General features: G+C 42.7%; 1 protein-coding gene across 6 annotated transcripts in view; it reads left to right on the forward strand.

Annotated features, from left to right (window-relative positions):
* Positions 1–27,308, forward strand: part of LOC132405844 (ELAV-like protein 2) — a 121,765-nt gene that overhangs the window by 51,549 nt on the left and 42,908 nt on the right. For 4 of the 6 annotated variants that reach the window (XM_059990837.1, XM_059990838.1, XM_059990836.1 and 1 more), the window contains exon 1: positions 16,974–17,220. In XM_059990837.1, the coding sequence (XP_059846820.1) occupies positions 16,992–17,220 (229 nt within the window). In that variant the 5' untranslated portion in view covers positions 16,974–16,991. Of the gene's footprint in view, positions 1–13,908; positions 13,918–16,973; positions 17,221–27,308 lie in introns of those variants that run through there. The other 2 variants (XM_059990839.1, XM_059990835.1) reach the window with 2 other exon arrangements.

Consider the following 27,308-nt stretch of genomic DNA (forward strand, 5'->3'; position numbering starts at 1 on the left):
TTTCTTGACTAGCTAACCACACCAACTCACAGAGACCCATAAGACCATAAGACATAGGAGCAGAATTAGTCCATTCAGCCGATCAAGTCTGCACCCTATTCCATCATGGCTGATTTATTATTCCTTCCAACCCCATTCATCTGCCTTCTTACCATAATCTTTGACATCCTTACTAATCAAGAACCTATCAATCTCCGCTTTAAATATATCCAAATGATTTGGCCTCTACAGCTGTCTATGGCAATGAATTTCACAGATTCATTGGCTAAAGAAATTCCTCCTGATCTCTGTCTAAAGGGAAGTCCTTACACTCTGCAGCTGTGCCCTCTGGTCCTAAACTCCCCCACTATACGAAACATCCTCCTCACAGCCATAACTGCTTTTCAGTTATTGACTTATTCTTGTGTGCATCGTTGGCAAGACCAGCATTTATTGCTCATCCTTAATAGTCCTTGTCAAGGTGGTGATGAGCCATCTTCTTAAGTTACTGTGCTAGTGTTGTGGTGCTAGTGTTCCTGCAATGATGTTGGGGAGCGAATCTCAGGGTGCAAACCCAATGACAAGGCTCCCCATTGTGCTGAGATAGTCCGGGAGGTGCACGCACAGAAGCGCAGGTACAGGGAGTAAGGGGTATGGGCATCAAAGTAGCATAATGGTTAGTGTAACACTATTACAGTGCCACGGATCTGGTTCAATTCCACAATTTTATGTAAGGAGTTTGTACATTCTCCCCCTGACCACATGGGTTTCCTCTGGGTGCTCCAGTTTCCTTCCACGTTTCAATGGCGTAGGGGTTAGGGCTAGTAAGCTGCGGACATGCCACATTGGCACCAGAAGTGTGGCAACATCGGAGTTAGAATCAGGTTTAATATCACTGACATACTGTACGTGTGAATTATTTTATTTTGCAGCAGCAATAGAGTGCAATTTTTTTTCAATCTATAAATTACAGTAAGAAATATAAATTAAATAAGTAGTGCAAAGAGAACAAATGAGTAAGGGTAGTGTTTATGGGTTGGTTCATTTTTGGACACTTGCGGGCTGCCCCCAGCACATCCTCGAGCTGTGTTTGTTGTTGATGCAAATGATGCATTTCACTGTATGTTTCGATGTACATGTGACAAATAAAGCTAATCTTTTAAGAGTCCCATTTAAGCTAGTTCCATTTACCCACATTTGACCTTTCCTATTCTTGGTCGTCAAGTACCTTTTAAATGTTGCTGACTGCATGACTGGAGGGTGGGGGATGATGTCCACAATCCATAAAGTTCTAGAAACTTGTATTGTCCCTCATTTTGACTCAGAATAATTTATACTTCTGCCATCTCTAACTTGCTGCATTATATCAGGAGTTTTCAAAAGATTTGACAGGCCTGGTTCCTTTTTTTGAATGATAATATAACCGTAAGATGTAGGAGCAGAATAAAGCCATTTGGCCCATCAAATCTGTTCTGCCATTCGATCATGGCTGTTTTATATTCCCCCTCAACTCCATTTTCTTGCCTTCTACTTGTATACTTCTACTTGTACCCTTACCAATCAGGAACCTATCAATCTACGCTTTAAATATACCCAGTGACTTGGCCTCCCCTGCAATCTGTGGCAATAAATTTCACAGATTAATTACATTTTAGCTAAAGAAATTCTTCTTCATCTCAATTCTAAATTGATGTCCTTCTATTCTGAGGCTGTGCCCACTGATACTAGTCTCCGCCACTATTGGAAACAAACCAATAGGTTTCAAGAAAACCAATTCCAGGTGTGAGCCCCTGAACAATTTGCCCACAATTTTCAGGCTTGCAGCACCTCTCCATCTCTCTCCCGCCCCTTTGAAATCTAATACACAATCCTGTACTGATGCGGAGAATTTTCTCTTACACAGTTCAAAATATCCACCTTCAATCTCTGATGAGCTAATGGCCAGACTCACATTGTCTAGCACTTGCTAAAATTAAATCATCTATTAATGGAACCCAGTTATCATGTAACAAATTTACCAGAGGCTTGTTATTGCTCCATTCTCCATAAGGCAATTACCCCAGCAAGCTCAACCAGGCCGTTGGCACATTTATCACAGAATAGTAATGGCAGCACTTCATTTTCAAGGCCACTGACCCTTCTGCCACAGAGCATGTTAAATCACAGGCTATGGAATCCACTCAAGCCTTGACAACTGAGAATGTCGTACTCCCACCACAAGGTACATTGCCTTGTAAACATATTCAGCCCCAATCCTTTGTTCACATAAATGTGTATTACAATTTAACTAAAAAAAATTATTTGTGAATCACATGTTCCTGGTTTTCACAGTAGAGCCCAAAAAAAAACAAACTGTAAAACATGAAAAACTAAAAATTAAAAACGGACATGTCAGCAGTTCAAAAGTATTCATTCCCCTTTTGCCTAGTACTTTGTTGAAGCACCTCTCGCAGCTATTACAGCCAGAAGTCTTTTTGAAAATCTCTATTAGCTCTGCACAACGTGCCCGTTCCTCCTTGCAAAATAGCTCATGCTGTGCCAGGTTAGTTGAGGAGCAGCACTGGACAGCAATTTTGAGGTCTTCCAGAGATGTTCGATCAGGTTAAGGTTAGGATTCTGACTGGGCCACTCAAGGACACCAATTTTCTTCATTTGAAGCCACTCCATGTTTGATCTGGCAGTATACTCTGGGTTGCTGTCCTACTGAACAATGAGCTTTAGACTTTCTGACAGAAGCTGGCAGGTTTTTATCCAGGATCTCTCTATATTTAGCAGCATTCATCTTCCCATCAATCCTGGCCAGGTTTCCAGTCCCTGCTGCTGAAAAACATCCCCATAGCATGATGCTACCTCTACCATACTTTACAGTAGGATTGGTGTTACCTGGTTGATGTGCAGTATTAGATTTATGCCACACATACCGCTTAGTGTTGAGGCCAAGAGTTCTGCTTTATTCTCAATCAACCACAATACTTCCTTCCACATCTTCACAGTATTTTCTAAGTGATGCTTTACAAAGTCTTTTGGCAAGGATATGCTTTTCTTTAAGCGAAGAGTTCTTCCTTGCCATAAAAGTCCTTTTTGTGCAAAGCTTTAGAGATTTTGGAGACATGAACTTCAGCTCTAGTTGTAGCCAGTGACTTCTGCAGCTCACTCAGAGTGGCTGTTAGTGTCACAGTAGTCTCTCTTATAAGTGCCATTCTTCTGCAGCAACTAAGTGTAGAGGGGCAGCCTGTCCTAGGCAGTGTAGCTGTGGTTTTGTTTTTTCCATTTTTTTTACAAAGGATTGTACTGAGCTCTGAGGTATGTTCAGAGCCTTTGAAATGCTCTTTTCCCCTCTCCAGATTTGTGCTTTTCTATTATCTTTTCCCTGACTTGTCTTGAATGCTCTTTTGTCTTCATTTTGGTTTGGTCTTTAAAAATCCACCATACTGCTGGACCTTACAATGGAAGAGAGTAATTATTCAGGTGATCCTTCAATTTTCTACATCAACAAATTGGGAGAGTTGGTAATATAAAGTATTGTACTTGAAGAAAGTTAGCATAGTAATTACAAATGGGATGAATATTTTTTCACCCTCACAATTTTGGTTTTTAGTAAATTTAGCAGATTTTGGAATTTTTCTTTTGATTTGACATGATGCATAATCCTCAAAAATATCCTACTTTAATATATTTTAAAATTAGAAAATGAGACAGAAACATTTGAAAATAGTTGTGGGGGCTGAATACTTTTTCCAAGCACCATACAATGATGAATTCGTCTGACAGTAGGGGCTGTCAGTGAGAAAGATGGACCTCTTTTGGTTTCTGGTCAAGACGCTTGTTCCAAATAGGACATGATTTTGTGGGGGATGTGGAGAGCAGGAATTAAATTTGACAGAAGTAGTTACAAATCTCTATTGAGATTTAGAAACAGTACAAATCTATTTCCAAAGTACAAGAACTGGTAAACAAGAAATGTATATTCAAAACTAAATGTTAAAAAAGATCAAGAATAAGTTGACTGCAACACACATAAAATGCTGGAGGAACTCAGCAGGTCAGGCAGCCTTTATGGCAAAGAATAAACAGTTGATGTTTTTGGCTGAGACTCGTCATCAGGACTGAACAGGAAGGAGGAAGAAGCCAGAGTAAGAAGGTAGGGGGTTAATTGATTAGTTTTGTGGAGAAAATGGCCTAATTCTGCTCCTATATCTTATGGTCTTATGGTTTTTTTTTACGAATTTTATTCTGGAGATTTTGAAATAATATTTATTTTAGGTGTGGTGGACTCAGCAAAGCACCACTGGTCAAAACAGGGAGAACATGTTGAGAACAGAGTGAATCAAGCAAGACTGATAGGCCTATAAGAACCTACGATGCACAATTTATCAACACACACAAAATCAGAGGAAGTGACAGGATTCAGTCCTGATGAGCAGTCTCAGCCCAAAACATTGTTCATCCCACTACATAGGTGTTGCCTGGCCTGCTGAGTTCCTCCAGCATTCCATGTATTTTGCTCACGATTTCCAGCATCTACAGAATCTCTTGTGTGACAGTAGCAATTAGAGTGGCACAGATTCTATCCCTTTGGGTGGTTATCAATCTAAGGTGCATTGACAAAAACAGATGTTGATCCCCCTCCATTTCAGTCCCAGTCTTTAGCCCCTTAGGGTTATTCTGGGGACAAAATAATTCCATTTCTCATTCCCTAGGTCAAAATTTCATGAAACCCAGCATCCCAGCCCCTCTTCCTGTCTGCAAATACTAACTCCAAATAAAACTGGGTTCTGCTCTTCATATGGGTCCTAGGAGATGGCTTTGAAGAAGGGAGGAAGGATTGGTTGTCCTCTAGACTAAGGGTTCCCAACCTGGGGTCTACGAACCCCTTGCTTGATGGTAGAGGTCGACGGCATAAAAAAAGTTGGGAACCCCTATTCTACGGCAATGTTTATTCCTCATTCATTACCCTAGAAATTATCTTCTCACTTCCATCTTGATGGTTAGGAGGATAAGAAAGGGGTATGAGATTATAATAGGCATAGAGAGAGTGAATAGCCACTGCCTTTTTTCCAGGGGGGCTGTGGCAAATACCAGACAACATTCTTCTAAGAAAGGTTCAGGGGATATATCAGAGGTACAACTTCTTCTTTTTACACAGAGTGTAAGTGCATGGAACAGACTGCCAGGGGTGGAGCTGAGGTAGATACATTAGGGATGTTTACGTGCCTCTTAGATAGGAATATGGATAAACTGAAAATGGAGGGCTATGTGGGAAGGAAGGGTTAGATCGATCCTGGACAAGGTGAAAAGGACAACACAATATCATACACTGAAAGGCCTGTACTGTGCTGTAATTTTCTCTGTTCTATGTTTCTGGAGCCCACACTAGAGAAACAGTCTGCCTTCTCCAGCAGTGACTACATTCACTGAAACTTTGGTTCCTTGAATGGTGTTGTAAAAACCTGCACAATTTGCTGGAGGAACTCGACGGGTCAGGCAGCATCCATGGAAGGAAATAAACAGTCAGCATTTGAGGTCAAGACTCTTCACCTGAACTGGACCTGTCCATTCCCCCTACGGAAGCTTCCAGACCTGCTGAGTTCCTCCAGCAGATTGTGTGTTACTCCCGATTCCAGTGTCTGCAGGATAGACTCATTTCACTTTGTCTGTCCAGAAAATACTAGTCTGCACAAGCAAAATTGGCAATATTTTGACACCTTTCTTTTTCCAAAGAACACCACTGTAGCTTACCTAATTGCAAATAATGATGAAGGAAACTATCTGGCCTAGTGGGTTGAAGCTAACTGCCACCCCTCCCCCATCTTTTAGTCCTGTTCTTCCTCTTCCTGTACATGTAGCCTTCAAGATGTCAGCAACACATTGTTGTCATGTTCCCTGCATTCCATTAGTAACCACATGAGTAACCTATTGGTTGTGGAGGTACTCTGCCCTGGGTTACATAAAAATCAAATAATTATCAGGAGTCAAAGTGGTGCAATGATTACATGGATCAGTCCTGACCTTGGGTGCTGTCTGTGTGGAGTTTACACATTCTCCCCATGCCTGTGTGGGATTCCTCTGGGTGCTCTGATTTCCTCCCACAGCTCAAAAATATGCAAATTAGCAGGTTAATTTGCTGCTGTAAGTTGCCCCTTGTGTAAGAGGATGGCAGAAGCATCAGGGGAAATGAATGGGAATGTGAGTAGAATAAAATGGATTAGGGTAGGATTAATGTAGGATTAGGTGCTTGATGATTGACACAAATTTCATTTAGCTGAAATACAAGTCTGTATCTCTCTACCACTCTACAAAATAGACCATACGAACATAAGACATACAAGCAGAATTAGTCCATTCAGCCCATTGAGTTGGCTCCACCATTTCATCATAGCTAATTATTATTCCTCTCAACCCCATTCACCTGTCTTCTCCCTGTAACCTTTGACGCCCTTACTAATCAAGAAACTATGAACCTGCACTTTAAAACACCTAATGACTTGGCCTTCACAGCCATCTGTGGCAACAAATTCCACAGATTCACCACCCTCTGGCTGAAGAAATTACTTTCCATCTCTATTGTAAAGAGATATTTTTCTATTCTGAGGATGTGCACTCAAGTCCTAGACTTGTCCACTGTAGGAAACATCCTCTATCTCGGCCTTTCAATATTTGATAGTTTTCAATGAGATACACCCCTCATTTTTCAAAACTCCATCAAATACAGGCACAAAGCCATCTATAACCCTTTTCATTCCTGGAATCATTTTTGTGAACCTCCTCTGGACCCTTTCCAATTCTAGTAGAAGCTTCCTTAGACACGAGAGACTACAGATACTGGGAATCCAGAGGAATACACATAAAATGCTGGTGAAACTCAGCAGGTCAGGTAGAAAAAATGGCAGGGAATAAACAGTCAACACTTCAGGCCAAGACCATTCATCAGGACTGGAAAGGAAGTGGAAAAGAAGCCAGAATAAGAAGTACAAGCTGGCTGGTGCTAGGTAAAACCAGGAGAGGGGTTAATGGAAGAGTGATGAAGTAAGAAGCTGAGAGGTAAGAAGGGAGAAGAGGAGAACCAGAATAGGGGAATAGAAAAAGAAAGAGGGAAGGGGGTGAAATCCAGGATGGACAGATTTGGGTTGTTTTCTCTGGAGCAGCGGAGGAAGAGGCTGAAGTGAAATCTGATAGATGTTTATAACAATATAAGAGACATAAATAGACAATATATTTTTCCAAAGGTTGAACTAATACCAGAGGCCATGCATTTAAGATGAGAGAGGGTAATTTCATAAGAGATGGGAGAGGGTAGTTTTTTTTTACACAGAGTAGTAGGTGCCTGTAATGCTCTACCTGGGCTGTTGGTAGAGGCAGAGACATTAAAGAGTTTGAAGACACATTTAGTTGGGCACATAACCATGAGGAACATGGAGGATATGGACATTGTGTAGGCAGAAGAGATTGGTTTTGAATTTAATTGGCTCAGCACAACATTGTGGGCTGGAGAACCTGTTCCTGAGCTATACTGTTCTATGTTCATGCCATAAAGCTGAAGGTTACCCAGACAGAATATGAAGTGTTCCCCCTCAAACCTGAATGTGGCCTCATCATGACGAAGATAAGGGCCCCATATCCTTCATTGACTTTTTTTTTAAACTTTTGATCACCCTCAGGCAACCGTTGAAGGCAATGTATCTATATCAGGTGGTTGAGAGGAAGATAATGCTCCACCCTGCTCTATCACACTTACAGTACAGAGTGTGGATCACTCTGTTCTTATTGTGAAGGACTCCACAAGTGGTTCTTTATATCTCTGGTCTGTTCTCCCACTTCAGCTTTGCCATTTCCTTGGCCTATTTGAGTATACTCCTTTTTTTAAGGCAGCCTCAGGTCATTGGCTGCAGTATACCACCACTGCAGGACTTGCCTATGTCCAGGACCAAGAAGCAGACAGGAAAAATCATTGCAGCCACTACCCACTTTGCAAACTGCCTTTTCCAAAAGCCTCCTTCTTAAAAATGCTAATGGGACATTAAAACAAAAACTTCACTCCATCTTAAAAGCTTCTTCTCCCAGGATCAGAGTTAGCCCCTGAACCACTCTATTTATTACCCTCCCCCCAGAGACTGCTCTGTGCTGTAACCATTTTAAACCACTTTTTACAATGCTGTTTACATTGCAAATACATGCTAGTATTTATGTATTTATACAAATTTTATTTAATTTCCATACTTTAACCTCTAACTTTATTTTTATATAATTCTTTACTCTTTATAATTGTTGAAATGTTGCTTTAGTTGTATGTTGCACCCTGACCAATGTATCACAATAAATTCCTAATACATGTAAATGTATATGACAAATAGAGTTTGTCCTTAATAACTGAAAGAATATTGAGTGAGGAATGATGTGTCACCATTTAATGAGACTATGGCAGGAAGGCAGCCCACTAAAGCAAGCTACAGTATTTGTCCCATTGGTTCAGCTCTACCCCAAGCCGTAGTTCTGAAGATCCCTACTATGAGAAGCTGCACTGAACAAACACTCACTTCATTCATAGTTTTAATTACACAATGGATGAGGAAAATAAGATTCACCTTGCATCATTTTCTGATGCTGAAGTTAGACAAAAAAGTGTTGCCAAATGTTCTTTCCCTTTTGATTGGAATTGTCCCAGGCTTGTTTGCACCTTATCTCCTGGCATCTGAATAAGTTTTCCAAGGCTATCTTAATGCCTGGAGTTTATCTATGGCATTATTTTGTTTTAAAAAAGTAATTCATAGCTTGCTTTTAACAATTGCTTTAAAGATGTACCTTGAGGGGAAAACATTTGACGTTTATGTTCTAAAATGAATAATTATTAGATTCCATCCACTCTTGCTTCTAATCAGAGTACTGGTAGTGGTACAAAAGCTATGGTACACTTTCACAAATGCAGATGAAATATGAAATTAGTATAGACACATAATAAATATATTTTCAACTTTTGACTCCCATGCTCATGAGGGGATAGATGTCAAGAATCAGGACTGTTGTCCTGCAGGATAGTTCCAGTGAGTTAGCCAAAGTCAAAATAATTTTATTTTCGAAGTACAAATATGCCACCATATACTAGTTGGAGATCTATTTTCTTGCAGACAAATAAAGTAATACAATATAATTTATGAAAAGCCAGACATAAACAAAGATTAACAAAACCAATGTGCAAAAGAAGACAAATTCTGCAAATAAAGATACGAATAATATAGAAAATATGAATAGTAAAGAGTGAAAATGGAGGCACTGCTTTCTCCTTATTAGGGAGAGAGAGAACCCTATGTCGAATACCGGGTGAACGAGCAGACTTTGGGGTAACTGCAAGTCTGTGTCTTTACTGTTGCTTTGCTCACGCTTGAGTGCTCGGTGGTGGTGCCTTTTTTTGCCGGTGGGGGGAGGAGGATTGTTGCTTGCTGCCACTTACGCACAGGAGAGAGGAGCTGGGGGAGAGCTTCGGGGTTCTAACATTTGACTGTCATTCATTCTTTGGGGCATTCTTCTGTTTTCGTGGATGGTTGTGAAGAAAAAGCATTTCAGGATGTGTATTGTATACATTTCTCTGACATTAAATTGTACCTTTGAACTTCTGAACCTTTGAAGTCGGTAGGAATCAGTTCAGAATTGTGACCAGTAGAGTTATCCACAATGGTTCAGGAGCCTGATGGTTGAAGGGTAACAACTGTTCCTGAACCTCATGGTTTGGGAACCAAGACTCCTACCTGATGGTAATAGCTAGAAGACAGCATGGCAAAATGAGGAATAATTTCTATGGCTCGAGAGACCTGATTAGGGAGGGGGTGGGTTGGAACTACAGATCAGGAGACAGCAGGGAGAAGATAGGCCAAATCACCACCCATAGTACAGTAACCATTCTATAAGACTGCATACGTTTCTGACTTGGACAAACATGGTGTACCAGAGAAAAGGACTCTACCTTCCTCAGGTGGCTGTGACTGAGCTCTCTCTCTCTCTCTCTCTCTCTCTGTTCCCTCGGGAACAGCTTATCACAAGGTGCTAAAAAAAGCACTCCAATGACTTTGCAGGGCCTCACTGACACGATAATAAACAATTTATATTTTTATTTCACAAAGTCACATGCTGTGGCTGCATTTAGATGGTGGCTTTCACAGCCTCTTGAAGTACTTCACAGTTTCTGAGGAGTATGCACTGTAGCGGCTGAATTTGCACACAGCAAGATCCCACAAGTAGCTGTGCAACGTTGACCACACCTTCCACCTTGTTGGTGCAGACTGAGGGTAAATAATGGCCAGGACACTGGGAAGAAATTCCCAGCTCTTCCAAAATTAAAAGCACAACAGAACTGTTCACACAGCTTGACATCTCACTAGAAGAGCAGCGTGCACGGTGAGGAAGAATTTGCAAGAGTATTAGGAATTTATAGAGAGTGGCGGGTATGTGGAGTACACTGCCGGAGGGTGGTGGTGGAGGCAGATACATTAGGAATGTTTAAGAGTCTCTTATGTAAGCACATGAATGATGGCGAAATGATGGTAGGAAGAGTTAAATTGATTTAGAGTAGCTTTAAAGGTCGGCTGAACATTGTGGGCTGAAGACCCTGTGCTGTGCTATACTGTTCTATGTTCTTAAATGCCATCTCCAGATTAAGGTAATTCTGTGCTTTACTGTTCTACGCTCTGTGGTACAGAAAACTGGTTGTGAGATGTGCATGGAGAGAAACAGCATAGATATAAAGGACCAAATTATGTCCTTTGGTGCTGTAACTGTTTTATGAAATTAAATTACAATTCTGACTTAGATTTAGGTCATACACACACACACACATGCACACAAAATGCTGGAGGAACTCAGTAAATCAGGCAGTATCTATGTAGAGGAACTGACAGTTGATATTTCAGGCTGAGACCTTTCATCAGATCCTGAAGAAGGGTCTTGGTCAACAAAAATAACTGTTTGTTGCCCTCCATAGATGTTGCTTGACCTGTTGAGTTCATCCAGCATTTTGTGTGTGTTGCCCTGGATTTCCAGCATTTGCAGAATCTTGAATTAACAGTAGATTTAGATGAACACTACCCTGGATCAAAATCCTCCTCATCCAATGCAGAGATTTCCCAATTTAGTCACCCCGCTTTCCAAACCCGTAAGATCCTCACTCAGAATCACTGGGTTGTGACTGACATTTGAATACTGCATTACCATGACATGCAAGGCTCCTGGGTATCCCAGATGTATAACCTTCCCTGAAAAACAAGCTGGCTTCTTAAGAAATACAGAAAGTAAAAGATATTTGTTGGCAAAGCTGAAACTCTTCATAACCATCATCTGAACCCCATGATTCGATTAGTGCTTTGAAAACACTCTCTTGTATTCTACCTTCTCTTTACTATTCTAATGTTGTGTGGGAGTGTAATTCAGATTTATGTCTTTACCTTAAGTCTCCCTCAGCTAGGCTGCACCAATCCTTTTCAGCCAAAAGGCAAATAATTTGCTGCTGATTTACCAAGAAATAATTTCCAACTAAAACTCTGGGGAATCGGGTTCTCAAAACTGAGCTTCTCTGTTTTTAATGACGGTTTGCTCAAGGCCTCTGATTGGACAAGTCAGGGCTTGTCTTACTCTGTTCCAGATTGGCCTAGTGTTACTATTGTTTGCAATTGGTTCTCCCATTGTCGTTTTCCAACATTCCTGATCCAAATGGACATGATCCAAAATATATTGCTCTTCATTTATACATCTTATAACATTACAACATGCTGAAATTGGTTTATTATTGTCACATGTACCAACATACAGTGAAAAGCTAGCCTTGTATACTGTACATATGGATCAAATCATTACACCGTGCTTTGAGGTAGGACAAAACAATAATAATAAAGTGCAACAGCTACAGAGAAAGTACAATTAATAACAACGTAGATTGTGAGGTCAAGAGACTATCTTATCATTCAACCGCGTAATAGAGGTTGTCCTTGAGCCTAGTCGTACATGCTTTCAAGCTTTTGTATCTTTGGCCCAATGGGACAGCGGAGAAGACAGAATGTCTGGGGTGGCTGACTGCTTTACCAAAGCAGTGAGAAGCATAGACGAGACTCCATAGGGGGGAGGTTGGTTTCGATGATGTACTGAGCTGTGTCCACACTCTCAGCGGCTTCTCGCGGTCACTGGCAGAACCGTTGCCATGCCAGGCTACTGTGCATCCACACAGAATGCTTTCCTTTGTATATTGATAAAAATTGGTGAAGTCTGACTGCGCTTCATATCCACATTTACTACATATCAAAATTAACTCTCATAGCACAGCAACAGGCCCTTCAGCCACAAATGTCGGTGCTGAACAATGTTAAATTACATTAAGTCTCTTCTGCCTGTACATGATCTCTATCCTCCATTCCTGTACATTCATGTGTCTATTTAAAAGTCTTTTAAACATCTCTGTCATATCTGCTTCCACCAGCACCACTGGCAGCTCATTCAGGCACCCACCACTCTGTGTGGAAAAAAACTTACCCTGAACATCTGCTTTGAATCTTTCCCTCCCCCACCTTAAAGCTAGCCCCACTAGTGTTCTAATATTTTCCTTCAAAATCTCCGCAAATGAGCTGTTCACTTGGGCAAGGCGAACAATGGCCTGGCCACACAGACTTCTCCTACAAGACAGTACCCCCATGTGGAGAGCAAGCTAATATCTGTTTGATAGAGGGAACCCTTCCACTGGACACACAGCCAGGCCTAAATCTTCTCGACTCTTATGCACATAAAGTACCACGGCATGGAATCAGGCCCTTGGCCCATCATGCTCTTCCCAGCCATTACCATTTATATTGCCCTCCTTTATTCCCCATCCCTTCTCATCAATTGCACCTGCGCTAAATTCCACCGCTCAGCAGCACACCAGGCGCAATTAACCTGCCAACGTACATATCCCTGGGATTTGAGAGGAAACCACAATACTTGCAGGAAAACACAGGGGGAACATGAAAACTCCACACAGTCAGTACGAGAGATGAGGACTGAACCTAGATCACTGGAGTTGAGAGGCAGCAGATCAACTGGCTGTGCTGCAGTGCTTCTTTTGTAGCAAAGTCAGTTGGCAGGAACAGCAGCCGAAACCTTGGCTGATTTTCCCTTCTTTATTCCAGGGGCATTGGAGCAATTGCCTCTCCCTTCTCCCCTCAGTTTGGCTGAGATAAAGTTAAAAACCAGGAATGGAACCTGTATCTTTAGCAGTACATGTGGTTCAGCTACTCATTTCATGAACTCTGAGTCCATCAGATTTGATGACAATTCTGTGAAAGACAAGCTAAGTACTTTAGACAGCTGGAAGTCAACCTCAGGTCAATGTCATTCCCCTTACAAGTGAAATAATCAGACCCAGGCAACTTTAAAGTAACCATTCAATCTTACAGCAAAGAGAGAGGCCACTTAGCCCTGTGCTCCTGTGTTAGCTGTTCACCAAAGTAATAGTGCATGTCATATCACAGTTATATTCCTCTCCCAGTCCTACCTTCATCAAATAAATTCAAGTCGTCACTTTTATTGTCATTTCGACCATTACTGCTGGTACAATACATAGTAAAAATGAGACGTTTTTTCAGGACCGTGCTGTTACATGACACAGTACAAAAACTAGACTGAACTACATAAAAAACAACACAGAAAAAACTACACTAGACTACAGACCTACCCAGGACTGCATAAAGTGCACAAAACAGTGCAGGCATTACAATAAATAATAAACAAGACAATAGGGCAGTAAGGTGTCAGTCCAGGCTCTGGGTATTGAGCAGTCTGATAGCTTGGGGGAAGAAACTGTTACATAGTCTGGTCGTGAGAGCCCGAATGCTTTGGTGACTTTTCCCAGACGACAGGAGGGAGAAGAGTTTGTATGAGGGGTGCGTGGGGTCCTTCATAATCCTGTTTGCTTTGCGGATGCAGCATGTGGTGTAAATGTTTGTAATGGCGGGAAGAGAGACCCCGATGATCTTCTCAGCTGACCTCACTATCCGCTGCAGGGTCTTGCAATCCCAGACGGTGCAATTTCGAAACCAGGCAGTGATGCAGCTGCTCAGGATGCTCTGAATACAACCCCTGTAGAATGTGATGAGGATGAGGGGTGGGAGATGGACTTTCCTCCGCCTTCGCAAAAAGTAGAGACACTGCTGGGCTTTCTTTGCTGTGGAGCTGGTGTTGAGGGGCCAGGTGAGATTCTCCATCAGGTGAACACCAAGAAATTTGGTGCTCTTAACAATCTCTACCGAGGAGCCATCAATGTTCAGTGGGGAGTGGTCGCTCTGTGCCCTCCTGAAGTCAACAACCATTTCTTTTGTTTTGTTCACATTCAGAGACAGGTTGTTGGCTCTGCACCAGTCCATTAGCTGCTGTACCTCCTCTCTGTAAGCTGACTCGTCGTTCTTGCTGATGAGACCCACCATGGTCGTGTTATTGGCGAACTTGATGATGTGGTTCGAGCTGTGTGTTGCAGCATAGTCATGGGTCAGCAGAGTGAATAGCAGTGGACTGAGCACACAGCCCTGGGGAGCCCCCGTGCTCAGTGTGATGGTGTTGGAGATGCTGCTCCCGATCCGGACAGACTGAGGTCTCCCAGTCAGGAAGTCTAGGATCCAGTTGCAGAGGGAAGTGTTCAGGCCCCGTAGGCTCAGCTTTCCAATCAGTTTCTGAGGGATGATTGTGTTGAACGCTGAACTGAAGTCTATGAACAGCATCCGAACGTATGTGTCTTTTTTGTCCAGGTGGGTTAGGGCCAGGTGGAGGGTGGTGGCAATGGTGTCATCTGTTGAGCGGTTGGGACGGTATGCAAACTGCAGGGGGTCCAGTGAGGGGGGCAGCAGAGTCTTGATATGCCTTATGACGAGCCTCTCGAAACACTTCATGATGATGGATGTGAGTGCAACGGGACGGTAGTCATTTAGGCAGGACACTGAAGACTTCTTCGGCACAGGGACGATGGCTGCAGCCTTGAAGCACGTTGGATCGGTGGCGCTGCTCAGGGAGATGTTGAAGATGTCAGTGAGAACATCTGCTAGCTGGTCTGCACATCCTCTGAGCACTCTACCAGTAATGTTGTCTGATCCAGCAGCTTTCCGTGGGTTGACCCTGCACAGGGTTCTTCTCACATCGGCCACAGTGAGACACAGCACCTGGTCATTTGGAGGAGGGGTGGACTTCCTTGCCACCAGATCATTTTCCGCCTCAAAACGGGTGTAGAGGTTATTCAGCGCATCTGGGAGGGAGGCATCACCCTCACAGTCAGGTGATGTTGTCCTGTAATTGGTGATGTCCTGGATGCCCTTCCACATCTGTGTTGCCGCTGTCCTGGAAGTTACTGTGGATTCGCTGGGCGTGTGCACACTTTGCCCCTCTGATGGCTCTTGCTGTTGTTAGGGCTGCCTTGTCACCTGCTCTGAAGGCAGAGTCATGGGTCCTCAGCAGCGCACGCACCTCCGCAGTTATCCATGGCTTCTGGTTAGCGCGTATAGTGATGGTCTTGGACAGAGTAACATCATCAATGCACTTGCTGATGTAGCTGGTCACTGATGCTGTGTACTCCCCTAAGTTGGTAGAGTCGCCATTGGTTGCAACCTCCCTGAACATGTGCCAGTCAGTGTGCTCAAAGCAGTCTTGAAGAGCAGAGATGGCTCCCGCTGGCCAGGTTTTCACCTGCTTCTGAACTGGTCTGGAGCACCTGACGAGCAGTCTGTATGCTGGGATTAGCGTAATTGAGGTGGGGCAGGGCTCTGCCCGGTACGCGTCAGGGATGTTTGTATAAACCAGGTCCAACACGTTCTCCTCCCCGTTGCAAAGTCCACATACTGATGGAATTTGGGGAGCACTGACTTAAATCCTGGATTACTGAAGTGTTACTGGAAATTTGTAAATTAGTGTCACATACCGAAATACAGTGAAAAGCTTTTATTTCTAAGTTCAAAGTAAATTTATTATCAAAGTACATATATGTACATATAAGTACATTGAGATAGTAGAATGCACAATATAGTGTTACAATTACAGAGGAAGTGCATTGCAGGTAGACAAAGTACAAGGCTTGTGACAAGGTAGACTGGGAGATCAGTGCTCATCTTTATTTAACAAGAGATCCGTTCAATAGTTTTTTTTATAATAGAAGCCGAGCTGAAGCCTGGTAGTGCATGTTGTCAAGCTTTGGCATTTTCTGCCTGATGGGAGGGAGAGAAGGAAGAATGTTCAGGTCCTTGATCATTTTGTTTGCTATTCCAAGGCAATGGAAGTGTAGACCAAGGTACATCCACAGCTCCTTGAGTTTCTTGTGGTCAAGGGCAGAGCAGTTGCCACACTAAACTGTGATGCATCCAAATAAGATTCTCTCTATGGTCCATCTATAAAAATAGGCGAGGATCATCAGGCACTACAAATACCTAGAAAGCCAAGAACAGTCCTGTGTATAGTTTTGCTCTCTCTACCACAATGAAGAGCATATTTGTTTTGTAACATAGCCTTGCCAGACTGGTTCCAGTTAGAATGTCAGAGCAGATTCCATGGCCTAATTTTGCCCCCGTCTTATTAATTGTATTTATTTATTTAGAGGAACAGGTCTTTCTGGTCCTTCAAGCCAAGCTGCTCAGCAACCCCCAACTTTTAATTTAATCTTAACCTGATCATGGGACAATTTACAATGATCAATTAACCCTACTAACCGGTACATCTTTGGACAGTGGGAGGAAACAGGAGCACCTGGAGAAAACACACACATTCCATGGGGAGAATGTCCAAACTCCGAACAGAGGACAGCAGAACTGAACTCCAATGCCCCAAGCCGTAATAACATCATGCTAAGTGATATACTACATATGGCCTTGTGTACAGTCCTGATATTGGCCACTAATTTTGTTCCATTCTCATTACCACAAGAAGCACCCCAATCACTTTTAAAAAATTATGTCTTTTAATTAGCTTGTTCATGGCTTTTGCCTCAACTCATGGCTTTTGTCTTTCTACTTTAGCAGATACTCAGCACCATGGAAACTCAGGTGGCAAATGGTCCTACAAGCAACAACACATCCAACGGCCCTTCCCTGAACAGCACAAACTGCTCCATACCAATGATGGCTGGGCCTTCCGATGACAGCAAGACTAACCTCATCGTCAACTATCTACCACAGAACATGACACAGGAAGAGTTCAAGAGCCTGTTTGGCAGCATTGGGGAGATTGAATCCTGCAAACTCGTTCGTGACAAGATCACAGGTGGGTCACTGAGGTATATGTCATTGACATGTGAGGCAGCTACTCTACCAGATGCACCACTGAGCCACTCTGACATGTTTAGTCTTTTACAACCACCTGAGAGAGCAAACAGAAACACCAGTTATTATAACATCCAAGGTGAACCATGACCTTCAGACTCAGAAGTAAGACTGAGCTATAGTTCACACGACTAAGTCATAAGGCTTTCGTCAGCTTGTATGTTTACAAGGACTTGTATGTTTATCAAGCTCATCAAAATTTTACTACTTGCTCAGAAAATTCTTTCAGGATTAAACCACAACATCTGTATTCCAAATGCAACCCAAGCCAAATTAAGTTATTTGCAACATTAACAACATAAATGAAACACTGTTATTTTACTTCAATTGCAAATAAACTGGGTGACTTTCTGAAAGAAGCATAAATCTGTGAAATCAGTTCCATAACCAGATACCTGCCAAGTAATGGGAGGAAGCCATTTTCTGCCAACTACCAAAAAAAACCTACACCATTTCCTGCGGTAGACAAGAAGTTCTATTGCATTGCTTTTTACAGCAGACAGGAAATTGTGCTACATTTCTTTTCAAAAAAAAATCTCGACATAAAATCTTATTCTATATTTTGTGAATAACCGACAATTCAAAAAAGAAGTTTGTAGTAAAAATTTGTATATTAAATTGTCATTGTGATAACAAAATGTGGACAAACGCCATTTTTAAAAAGTTCTTACATGTGGAAAAAGGCCAAGTGAATGGTTGAAACTACATTGTTACATAAATGTACTGGTAAAGGAAGGGCTGTCTGCTTCTCTGACAAACTCCTTGCTTTCCTCCTTGGTCCAAATCTCATTCAATGTGGCCCAGGATATTCACCACCATATAAAAAGACATCATCAATGCTCACAAAGCCTCAAAGATCAGGCAAAAAATGTGTTACTTACTCATGGACATCTCATTGTTGCTCATTGTAGCAAACACTAGACCTCTTGAAAGCTTGTACAACCGGCCACAAGGACAGCTGTTATAAGAATATTGAATGGACCTCTTCTATGTTGAAGGTGATCTCTTAACTTCACAATTTTCCTCAACGTACCCTAGCATCTTATTGTCTCTGTAATCGTAACATTATATTCTGCATTCTATTATTGCTTTTTTCATTTATATGTCAATATACTTATGTTTTGATATGATAGAACGTAAAACAATCTTTCAAGTTCCAAGAGAGCAAAGTGGCAAGGGTTTTAAACCATAAGACTATAAGATCAGAATTGTTCCTTTGGCCCATCAAGTCAGCTCTGCCATTCCATCTTGGTAGATTTATACCTCTCTCAACCCCATTCTCCTGCCTTCTCTCTGTAACCTTCGATGCCCTGTCTGATCAAGAACCTGTCAATCAGGTGGCCATCCATCGGTTAATGTCAAGCATGGATGCTGCATCCTAGCTGTCTAGGTTGTTCATGCAGCGGTCTGTGGCTGACGAGACTAATGCGAGAGTGAAAAAGTCTGTTACAAAGGTCGCAGCCCTGTTGGAGCAGCAGCGTTCCTTTCTGCCTGTTTGTCTTCTGCTACTTTCAGGAACTTTTGTCGCCTGACTGGCTGTTTCAGGGCACTTCTCTACCTGGTGCAGTTGGCTGCAAGTTCCTCTCTGGACAGTGTTCGTGTCCAGCACCTTCAACTCCCACTTGCGGACATCCTTGTAGAGCAGTTGCAATTGATGAACTGTTTTCTTGCCTGAAACCAGTTCACATGAAGATGTGTTTTGGGATGTGGCCATCCTGCATGCAGCAGACGTGGTCCAGCCAGCGCAGCCCGAGCAGGGTGTACACACTAGGGAGTCTGGCACAAGAGGGAGTTTCAGCATTGGTTACTCTGTCTCTCTCGGAGATGACAAAGATGTGACGACGTGGAAGGTGTAAGCATTCTCTCATGCTTAGCGTATGTAGTCCATGTCTCACCGTCATACAGCAATGTGCTGGTAACACAAGCATTGTACACTACCAACTTTGTTTTGACTGAGTGTTTAGTGTTTTCCCAGTCTTGTAAGGCAGGCAAGAATTGTTTAGCCTTCCTGATGCATTTTCCGATTTCTCACTGATGATGGGCTTCAGGTATGTGAAGTGATGAACACCATCCAGTTTGTCATTATCAATGGCAGTGACTGGTGGTGCCTCCACGTCTTGTCCCAGGATGTTTGTCTTTTTCAGGCTGATAGTCAGACCTAATTCCTTGAAGACCTGGAAGAAGCGATCCATCAAGCTCTGAATTTGCTGCAGAGTGTGGGTTGCAACTGCTGCAGCGTCAGCAAACAGCACATTTCTGATCGTAGCCTCATCCACTTTGGTTTTGGCTCTAAGGTGGGCTTCCATCTGAACTAGTGTGGAGATAGATCCCCTCTCTTGTGGACAAGTGCTTGCCTAGGGAGAATGGCAAAGAAGATCCCGAAAAGTGTTTGGACAAGAACACAGCCTTGTTTGATGCCATTGTTTATGTCAAAGTGCTCCAAAGAGCTGCTGTTGTACTGCACAGTCCTCTTTACATTGTTGTGGAAGGCTTTGACCTTGGTGAGCAGCCTACCTCAGAGAGGCTCTGAAAGAGTCTGCCACTGCTGACCAAGTCAAATACATTGGTGAGATCAATAAACACAACACTTCTTTTGTTCTCTGTACTTCTCCTGGAGTTGCTGGAGAGAGAAAATTATGTCCACAGTTGACCTTCTGGCACAGACACTATTTTATAACTCTGGTAGACAAATTCAGCCAACTTCAGTCAGTGGACCAAGAAGACTTGGGCAAAGAGTTTGTCCAGTGCCTTCCCTGAGGCAAAACTGCTGATTGCCTTGCTGAGCTTCTCTAGTGTCAGTTCTGCATCCAGTTATTCCATTGTCAGCAGGCACTGAATGGTATCCAAGACTGATGACAGTATTCACTCTGGTCTTCCCATCTCCCCATCTGTTTGTCCCTGTCTGTGTTTACATCCCTATTGATGGATTTCAGGGGAACCATCTTGCTCTGAAAGGGATCAAGGGCTTACTAGATGTCATCAAACATATTCTTAATATTGCCCGAGTGTTGTGCTCTGGATGTCTTCACTAAGCTATATCTAGTACTCATTAGCAAAGAACCGACAGTCTGCTACACTTTATTCTAGCAACCCTGAAGATCTGTAGGCTCCTCGCAGCTGGCCAATGCTTACATTTGGCTAGTTCAGTAGATTTGGCTTCAATGATGGGGGGTTTATCTCATTGGATTTGGCTTCGAACCAGTCATTTGCTTTTGAAGTTTTCTTCCCAAAGGTAACTAAGATTGTGTTGTCGATGGTATTCTGCAGAAGTTCCCATTTCTCAGTGATGGGTTTCCAGGCTGCCAGGCACTCATTCTTTCTCAAAGGGCTCAGCAAACTGCTCCAGTAGGTCCGGGTGAGACACTTTGCTGATGTCAATGCAAGGATTCCCTTCTTGTTTAGCACAATGGAATTTCTTTGACTGCAATCTAATCTTGCAACACACCAGTGAGTGGTCTGTGTCACAGTCTGCACTACAGTAGGGATGTGTTAAAAGCACACTGCCAAGGAAGGATCACCTGACCAGGATCGAGTCTAGCTGGTGCCAGTGTCTGGAGTGAGGGTGTCTCCAAAAAACCTTATGATGAAACTTGGTTTGGAAGTATCAGTTTGTGATACATAGATTAGGAGAACAAGATGTTTCTTGCTGGGGGTATTCCTGATGGCGGCTACAATATTTTTATAAAACTCATCATTTTCCTCAAATGGGGAGCACAGCGCGGGAGCATACTCACAGACGAGATTAACTGGACCTTTGGTGGTGTTGAGGTGAGGCATAAGGAATCACTAAAGATACATTGTTGCCTGGTTCCACCATCTTCAGCAACGTGCTCCTCACTGCATAGCCCTCTCCATGCTCTCTGGGCTTGTCAGGGCCCTTCCCATGCCAGGACTCATGCAGAAAAAGATGCAGTCTTTCTCCTTTGGTGTGCCCAAATCAGCCAGACACATTCTCTGGAGGTTGGCTATCTACATGTGAACTCTCTTGATGAGGCTTCTGTTGGTCAGAGTCCACCATGGAAGTTGCATCCAAGCTCGTTAGATATGCGAGCCAGGGCAGTATGATATGGAGTGCTAGCTGTTGCCCATGCAACAGGCTCCCCCTCTCCACACAGCTAATCAATCTGAAGAAATAGAAGAGACTGATAGTTTTGCACCAATGGTGCCGCAGGAGTTGCCAGTCAGCGCTGAACTCAACGTGGGACTGCCTTAGGGATTCCAGCTCCATATTTTTCCTCTGGATTTATTCCTGAAGCCTTCCCCATAGCCACAAGGTAGTAGATGTTTGAAATCAGTGTTTTCCTTCTCCTGAATGAGCTTCCAACCATGCCTAATTAACCTCATCTGCCTGAAGTGATGGGTTTCCAGGCACCAGCCACCCGCCTTTGCTCCTTCTCCTGTCAGAAGAAACCGTTCATCTTCTGGGCTTTGTAGCTGAGCCACACATGAAGGCAAGGAAGTAGCCTTGTTTGTCAGCAGCTATAGTTATGTCTGTGGTACTGGGAAGCTGGGTGACCGTGAATAACACACACGAGAGACGGAGTGGTAAGGAAAATGCATGGAGCTGTTTATTTTGCTTGTAAGTCTTCTCATCAGAATGCCCTGTCACATTACATTCAGTACGCAACACACAGGGAAGCTTGAGAGAAACCCATAAGGGTCAAAATATACACAAACATATAACATATCCCTGTCCGCTTACTTTAACGGTTTCTCCCCCTTACCATACACAGAACGGCTGCTGAACTATTAACATTCAATGGAATTATCATCAAATTTAACCAACAACAAAAAGTACTTTTTTTCTAAACTGGGGAAAGAGGGTAGACTGCTCTAGTCCCAGACATAACCCTGGGGATTATTCTGCCTCGTGTGCTGTGCGTTAATCACTAAACTAGAGATTCAATCCTTCTGGAGGCCGCCTGTTCCGGTGAGAGTACTGATGACGAGGGGACAATGCCAAAGTCACTTTACCTCTTCACCTGGGTACTGCATTGTTATTGCAGGGCACCTCATAAAGCACAGGTAATGGGGAAGCATAGGCTGTTTCATTATCTCAGAATCCTGTTCCATTTCTACAACTGGATCTGGATTGGTCAGTTTCTGTTGGTTTTCAGTTGCCTCAGAAGTGGGCAACAGCTGATCAACATGTCTTCTCCATATGTGGTCACTGGTTTCCACTGTGTATGACACAGGACCAGTTTGTGCCACCACCAGCACAGGTACCCACTTTGTTCCAGAGATGTAGTTCCAGGCAAGTACTCTCTCTCCTGCTGTGACAGTTCTGTAATGTGCATTTGCTGGTCTACATTTGGGTTTTCTGTTCATTTAGCACAATCTGCTTTGTGTTTGGGAGTCTAAGCAGGTCAAGACTGGTGTGAAGGCATCTTTTTCATCAGTGCAGTGGCTGGAGCTGTTTTGGTGGTGGTGTGAGAACTGTTGTATGTCAACAAGAAATGGCTAAGATGCTGGTTGAGGGATCCACTTCCCACTGAAGTTTTGAGGACTTGTTTCATTGTACGAATCATTCAGTAAGCCCATTTGCAGCCGGATGATATGGTGCTGACTTGATGTGCTAAATAACATTTGATTCCATAAATGCCTTGAATTCTTCAGACAGGAGTTGAGGAAGTCCAAACTCACTGATGCCTTGGAGGTTATCAGAGAGGCCAGTCATCATAGTTTTAGTACTGGTCTCCATGTTGTGTTGCTTGCCTAGTGCAGCATTGTTGGTCTGCAGTTCAGATAATACTGAATCCCCATGCACCTAGTCAGGAAAGCAGTCTTTGGCTGGGCAGCACCTTTTTGACTGGGGCTGCCCAACTTAAGATGGACAGTAGCTGTCCAGTGAGATCCAAGAATCTCTTCCACAGTCTGAAGCAAACCCTGGTGTCACATTCGACCTTAGTCGAGCATAGTGGCCTTGTCCACCAGAGCTGACTTCACATGCTGGGACAGGCATGTCCCTAAATCACCTGCGTATGAGGCCCATTGGCTACCTTACCTGGTTTAGCCCACCTGTCTAAGTGTCATACCAGGGTGCAGCCACTGTCACTTAAATATGGCGACAGAGCCACAGGTGAGAGCTCAGTGCCTAGTGGGGCCCAAAGGTTAGTGAGTTGTCCCAGAATAGACACGACAAGCTTGTTCACCGAGGTGCTGCTCCTCCCTAGACACCCCATGCACTCCAGAATCCATCCTAAATAGCCCTTCATTTTTCTTTCATCCACGTACCTATCTAGGAGTTTCTTAAGTGTCCCTGATGTATCTGTCTCTCTGGCAGGGCATTCCACACACCCACTCTCTGCATAAAGAAATTACCTCTGACGTCCCCTGTATTTACCTCCTTTCCATGTTCCACTGTTCTTTCCACCTTTGTGTCATGTGAATTAATATGCATCTCTGTACATTTTTGGTAAGAAGCTCACAGACAGAACGTCAGATTTTTAAAGATTAGCTTTATTTGTCACATGCACATTGAAACACTGAAACATACAAATTCCTTACAGACAGCATCAAATTAAACCCCAATCTATAGTGCTGTAAAGCATTATGCTAACCGCTACACTATCGTGACACCCCAGATGACCCCCGTATTATGGGAAAGTTGCGTTCCAAGAAAACTGCCTGTATCACCATTTATCATAAAGTGAAAAATATCCACTACAAGAAGTGGAAGTGAAATAAAGTAAACTTTGTGTTTATTTACAGCTAAATTTCCAGCATCTGTAGATTTCTTCGTGTTTGCTCTTTGTGTTTATTCATTTACTTTTCTTTTGCATTCTGTGAGAACTCATTTTATTCCATATCCCAAATGTTTTGGCAGTGATTTGTTAATTTCACAACAACGAAGTTTCACATAATGGATGGCCAAACTGTAGGGGTCCCCTGTGTGTAGAACCTAATCATAGACAGTCAGTAACAATGACAGGGAGTATTGAAGATCAGGAAGAATGGAATGGGTTGTTGTCCTTATAACATAGGGCTTTATTTGACATTTTGAGACATTTTTAGTCAAAGTAAATTTTGAAGTGATTGTTGGTGTGATTTTAAAATAAAAATTTCCCTAACCATGTTGCATGCAGTAGGATTCTTGTGAGACAATAACATTGTCAAAGTCAAAGTCCAAGTAAATTTATTATCAAAGTATATATTTGTTACCATATACTAATTTGACGTTCATTTTCTTGCATTTACAGGAAAATATAATAGAACTTATGAAAAACTATACATAGATACTGACAACCAATTTGCAAAAGTAAAAAATTGTGCAAATATAAAATAAATAATACTGAGAAACTGAATTGTAGAGTCCTTGAAAGTGAGTCTGTAGATTGTGGAATCAGTTCAGATTTAAGTTATCTGTGCTGGTTCAGAAGCCTGATAGTTGAGGGTAATAACTGTTCCTGAACCTGGTACTGTACCTCTTGCCCAATGTTATTTTTAAATGATTTAGATTCTAGAATAGATGGCTTTGATGCCAAGTTTGCTGATGATACGAAGATTGGTGGAGGGGCGGGTAGTATTGAGAAAACAGGTAGGATGCAGAAAGATTTAAACAGATTAGAAGAATGTGCAAGAAAGTAGCAAATGAAATACAATGTTGGTCATGCACTTTGGTAGTAGAAATAAATGTGCCGACTATTTTCTAAATGGGGAGAAATTCCTGAAATCTGAGATGCAGAGGGACTTGGGAGTCCTTGTGCGGGACACCTCGAAGGTCAACTTGCAGGTTGAATCGGTGGTGAGGAAGGCAAACACCATGTTAGCATTCATTTCAAGAAGCCTTAAATACAAGAGCAGAGATGTAGTGCTGAAGCTTTATAAGGCAGTTTTGGGCCCCTCATCTTAGAAGAGATGTGCTGGCATTGGAGAGGGTCCAGAGGAGGTTCAAAAGGATGATTCCAGGAATGAAAGGGTTGTCATACATTTGATGGGTCTGGGTGTGTACTCACTGGAATTCATAAGGATGAAATTGGAAATGGTTTCTCATTGAAACCTTTCGAATGTTGAAAGGCCTAGGCAGAGTAGATGTGGAAAGGATGTTTCCTATGGTGGGAAGAGTCTAGGAGAAGACGGCTCAGCCTCAGGATAGAGGGGCGCCCTTTCAAAACAGAGATGCAGAAAAATTTCTATAGCCAAAGGGTGGTGAATTTGTTGCCACATGCAGCTGTGGAGGCCAGGTTGTTGGGTATATTAAGGACAGAACTTGATAGGTTCTTGATTGAACATGGCATCAAAGGTTATGGGGAGAAGGCCAGGAACTGGAGTTGAGGAGGAGGTAAAAGAAGTATCAGCCACGATTGAATGGTGGAGCAGACTCAATGGACCAGTTGGCCTAATTCTGCTCCTATGTCTTATGGTTAGTCGTTAGTAGTGAGCAGAGAGCATAACCCAGCTGGTGGGAATCCCTGATGTTGGATACTGCTTTCTGTGGCAGCGCTCCATATAAATGCCTGTGGAGGACTGGCTGCATTAACCACTTTCTGTAGGTGTTTCCATTTTTAATCAGTGTTCTGCAAAATCAGTTAATTTTGGCTGTTTGCATCAAAAAATTTTCTCTATAAGCACAATTGAGGAACGGTTTCTCTAGCTGATGGGTTCTGCTTGTGCACCAATTTTGTGAACAATACGTTGAGATCCTTCTGTGATTTGACATCTTATTTCCATGATTCCAGTGGAATACACATGCAGGGGACTTGCACTTGTTAGAGGAGTTTGCAGATTTCACAAGTCATGCTGTTTTATTGAAATATGCACAGGAGGGGAAATGAGTTTACGTTACAATCTGACAACAAAGGGATTTAGCACCTAAAGCAATACCCATTTACTGAGGTTGTCACTAGCTGGAGAATTGCAATAAAAGGGATGTAGCAGCGAAATAAGAAACTGTTCATTTTAAATTATTTGCCTACCCTTGTTTATGTATGGTTTTTGTAGATTTTATTGTATTGTTTTTACTTCTCCTGTAAATGAATCTTAGGGTAGCATATGGTAACATACATCACATGTATTTTGATAATAAGTTTACTCTGAACTTATTTCAAATTTTGGTTTAAGTTTATCATCACTCAGTGGCCACTTCATTAAGTACCTGTAAACCTACTCGTGAAAGCAAATCTCTAATCAGCCAATTATGTGACAGCAACTCAATGTATAAAAGCATGAAGACATTGTCAAGAAGTTCAATTGTGTGGTTCAGGCAAAACATCAGAATGGGGAAGAAATGTGATCTAAGTGACTTTGACCGTGAGATGATTGTTTGTGCCAGATGGAGTGGTTTGAGGATCTCAGAAACTGCTGATCACCTGGGATTTGCACACACAATGGTCTCTATGGTGCAAAATACAAAAAAAAAGTGAGCAACAGTTCTGTGGGTGAAAATGCCTTGTTAATGGAAAAGATCAGAGGAGGAGAATGGCCAGACTGCTTCAAGCTGACAGGAGGTGCGTAATAAAGTGGCCACTAAGTGTACAAGCAGGGTATAACTAGCAGGAAGGAGTTCAAGATTGAAATTAGGAGAGCCAGAAGGGACCATGAGAAGGCCTTGGCAGACAGGATTAAGGAAAACCCCAAGGCATTCTACATTTATGTGAAGAGCAAGAGGATAAGACGTGAAAGAACAGGACCAATTAAGTGTGACAGTGGAAAAGTGTGTATGGAACCAGAGGAGATGGCAGAGGTACTTAATGAATAATTTGCTTCAGTATTCCTTACGAAAAAAGGATCTAAGCGATTGTAGGGATGACTTGCAGCAGAATGAAAAGCTTGAGCATGTAGATATTAAGAAAGCAACAAGTTGGATAAGTCACTGGGACTGGATGGGATGTATCCCAGGCTACTGTGGGAGGCGAGGGAGGAGATTGCTGAGCTTCTGGTGATGACCTTTGCATCATCAATGAGGATGGGAGAGGTTCTAGAGGATTGGAGGGTTGTGGATGTTGTTCTCTTATTCAAGAGAGGGAGTAGGGATTGCCCAGGAAATTACAGACCAGTGAGTCTTACGTCAGTGGTCGGTAAACTGATGGA

This window comes from Hypanus sabinus, chromosome 16 (genome assembly GCF_030144855.1).
Source record: "Hypanus sabinus isolate sHypSab1 chromosome 16, sHypSab1.hap1, whole genome shotgun sequence".
NCBI lineage: Eukaryota > Metazoa > Chordata > Chondrichthyes > Myliobatiformes > Dasyatidae > Hypanus > Hypanus sabinus.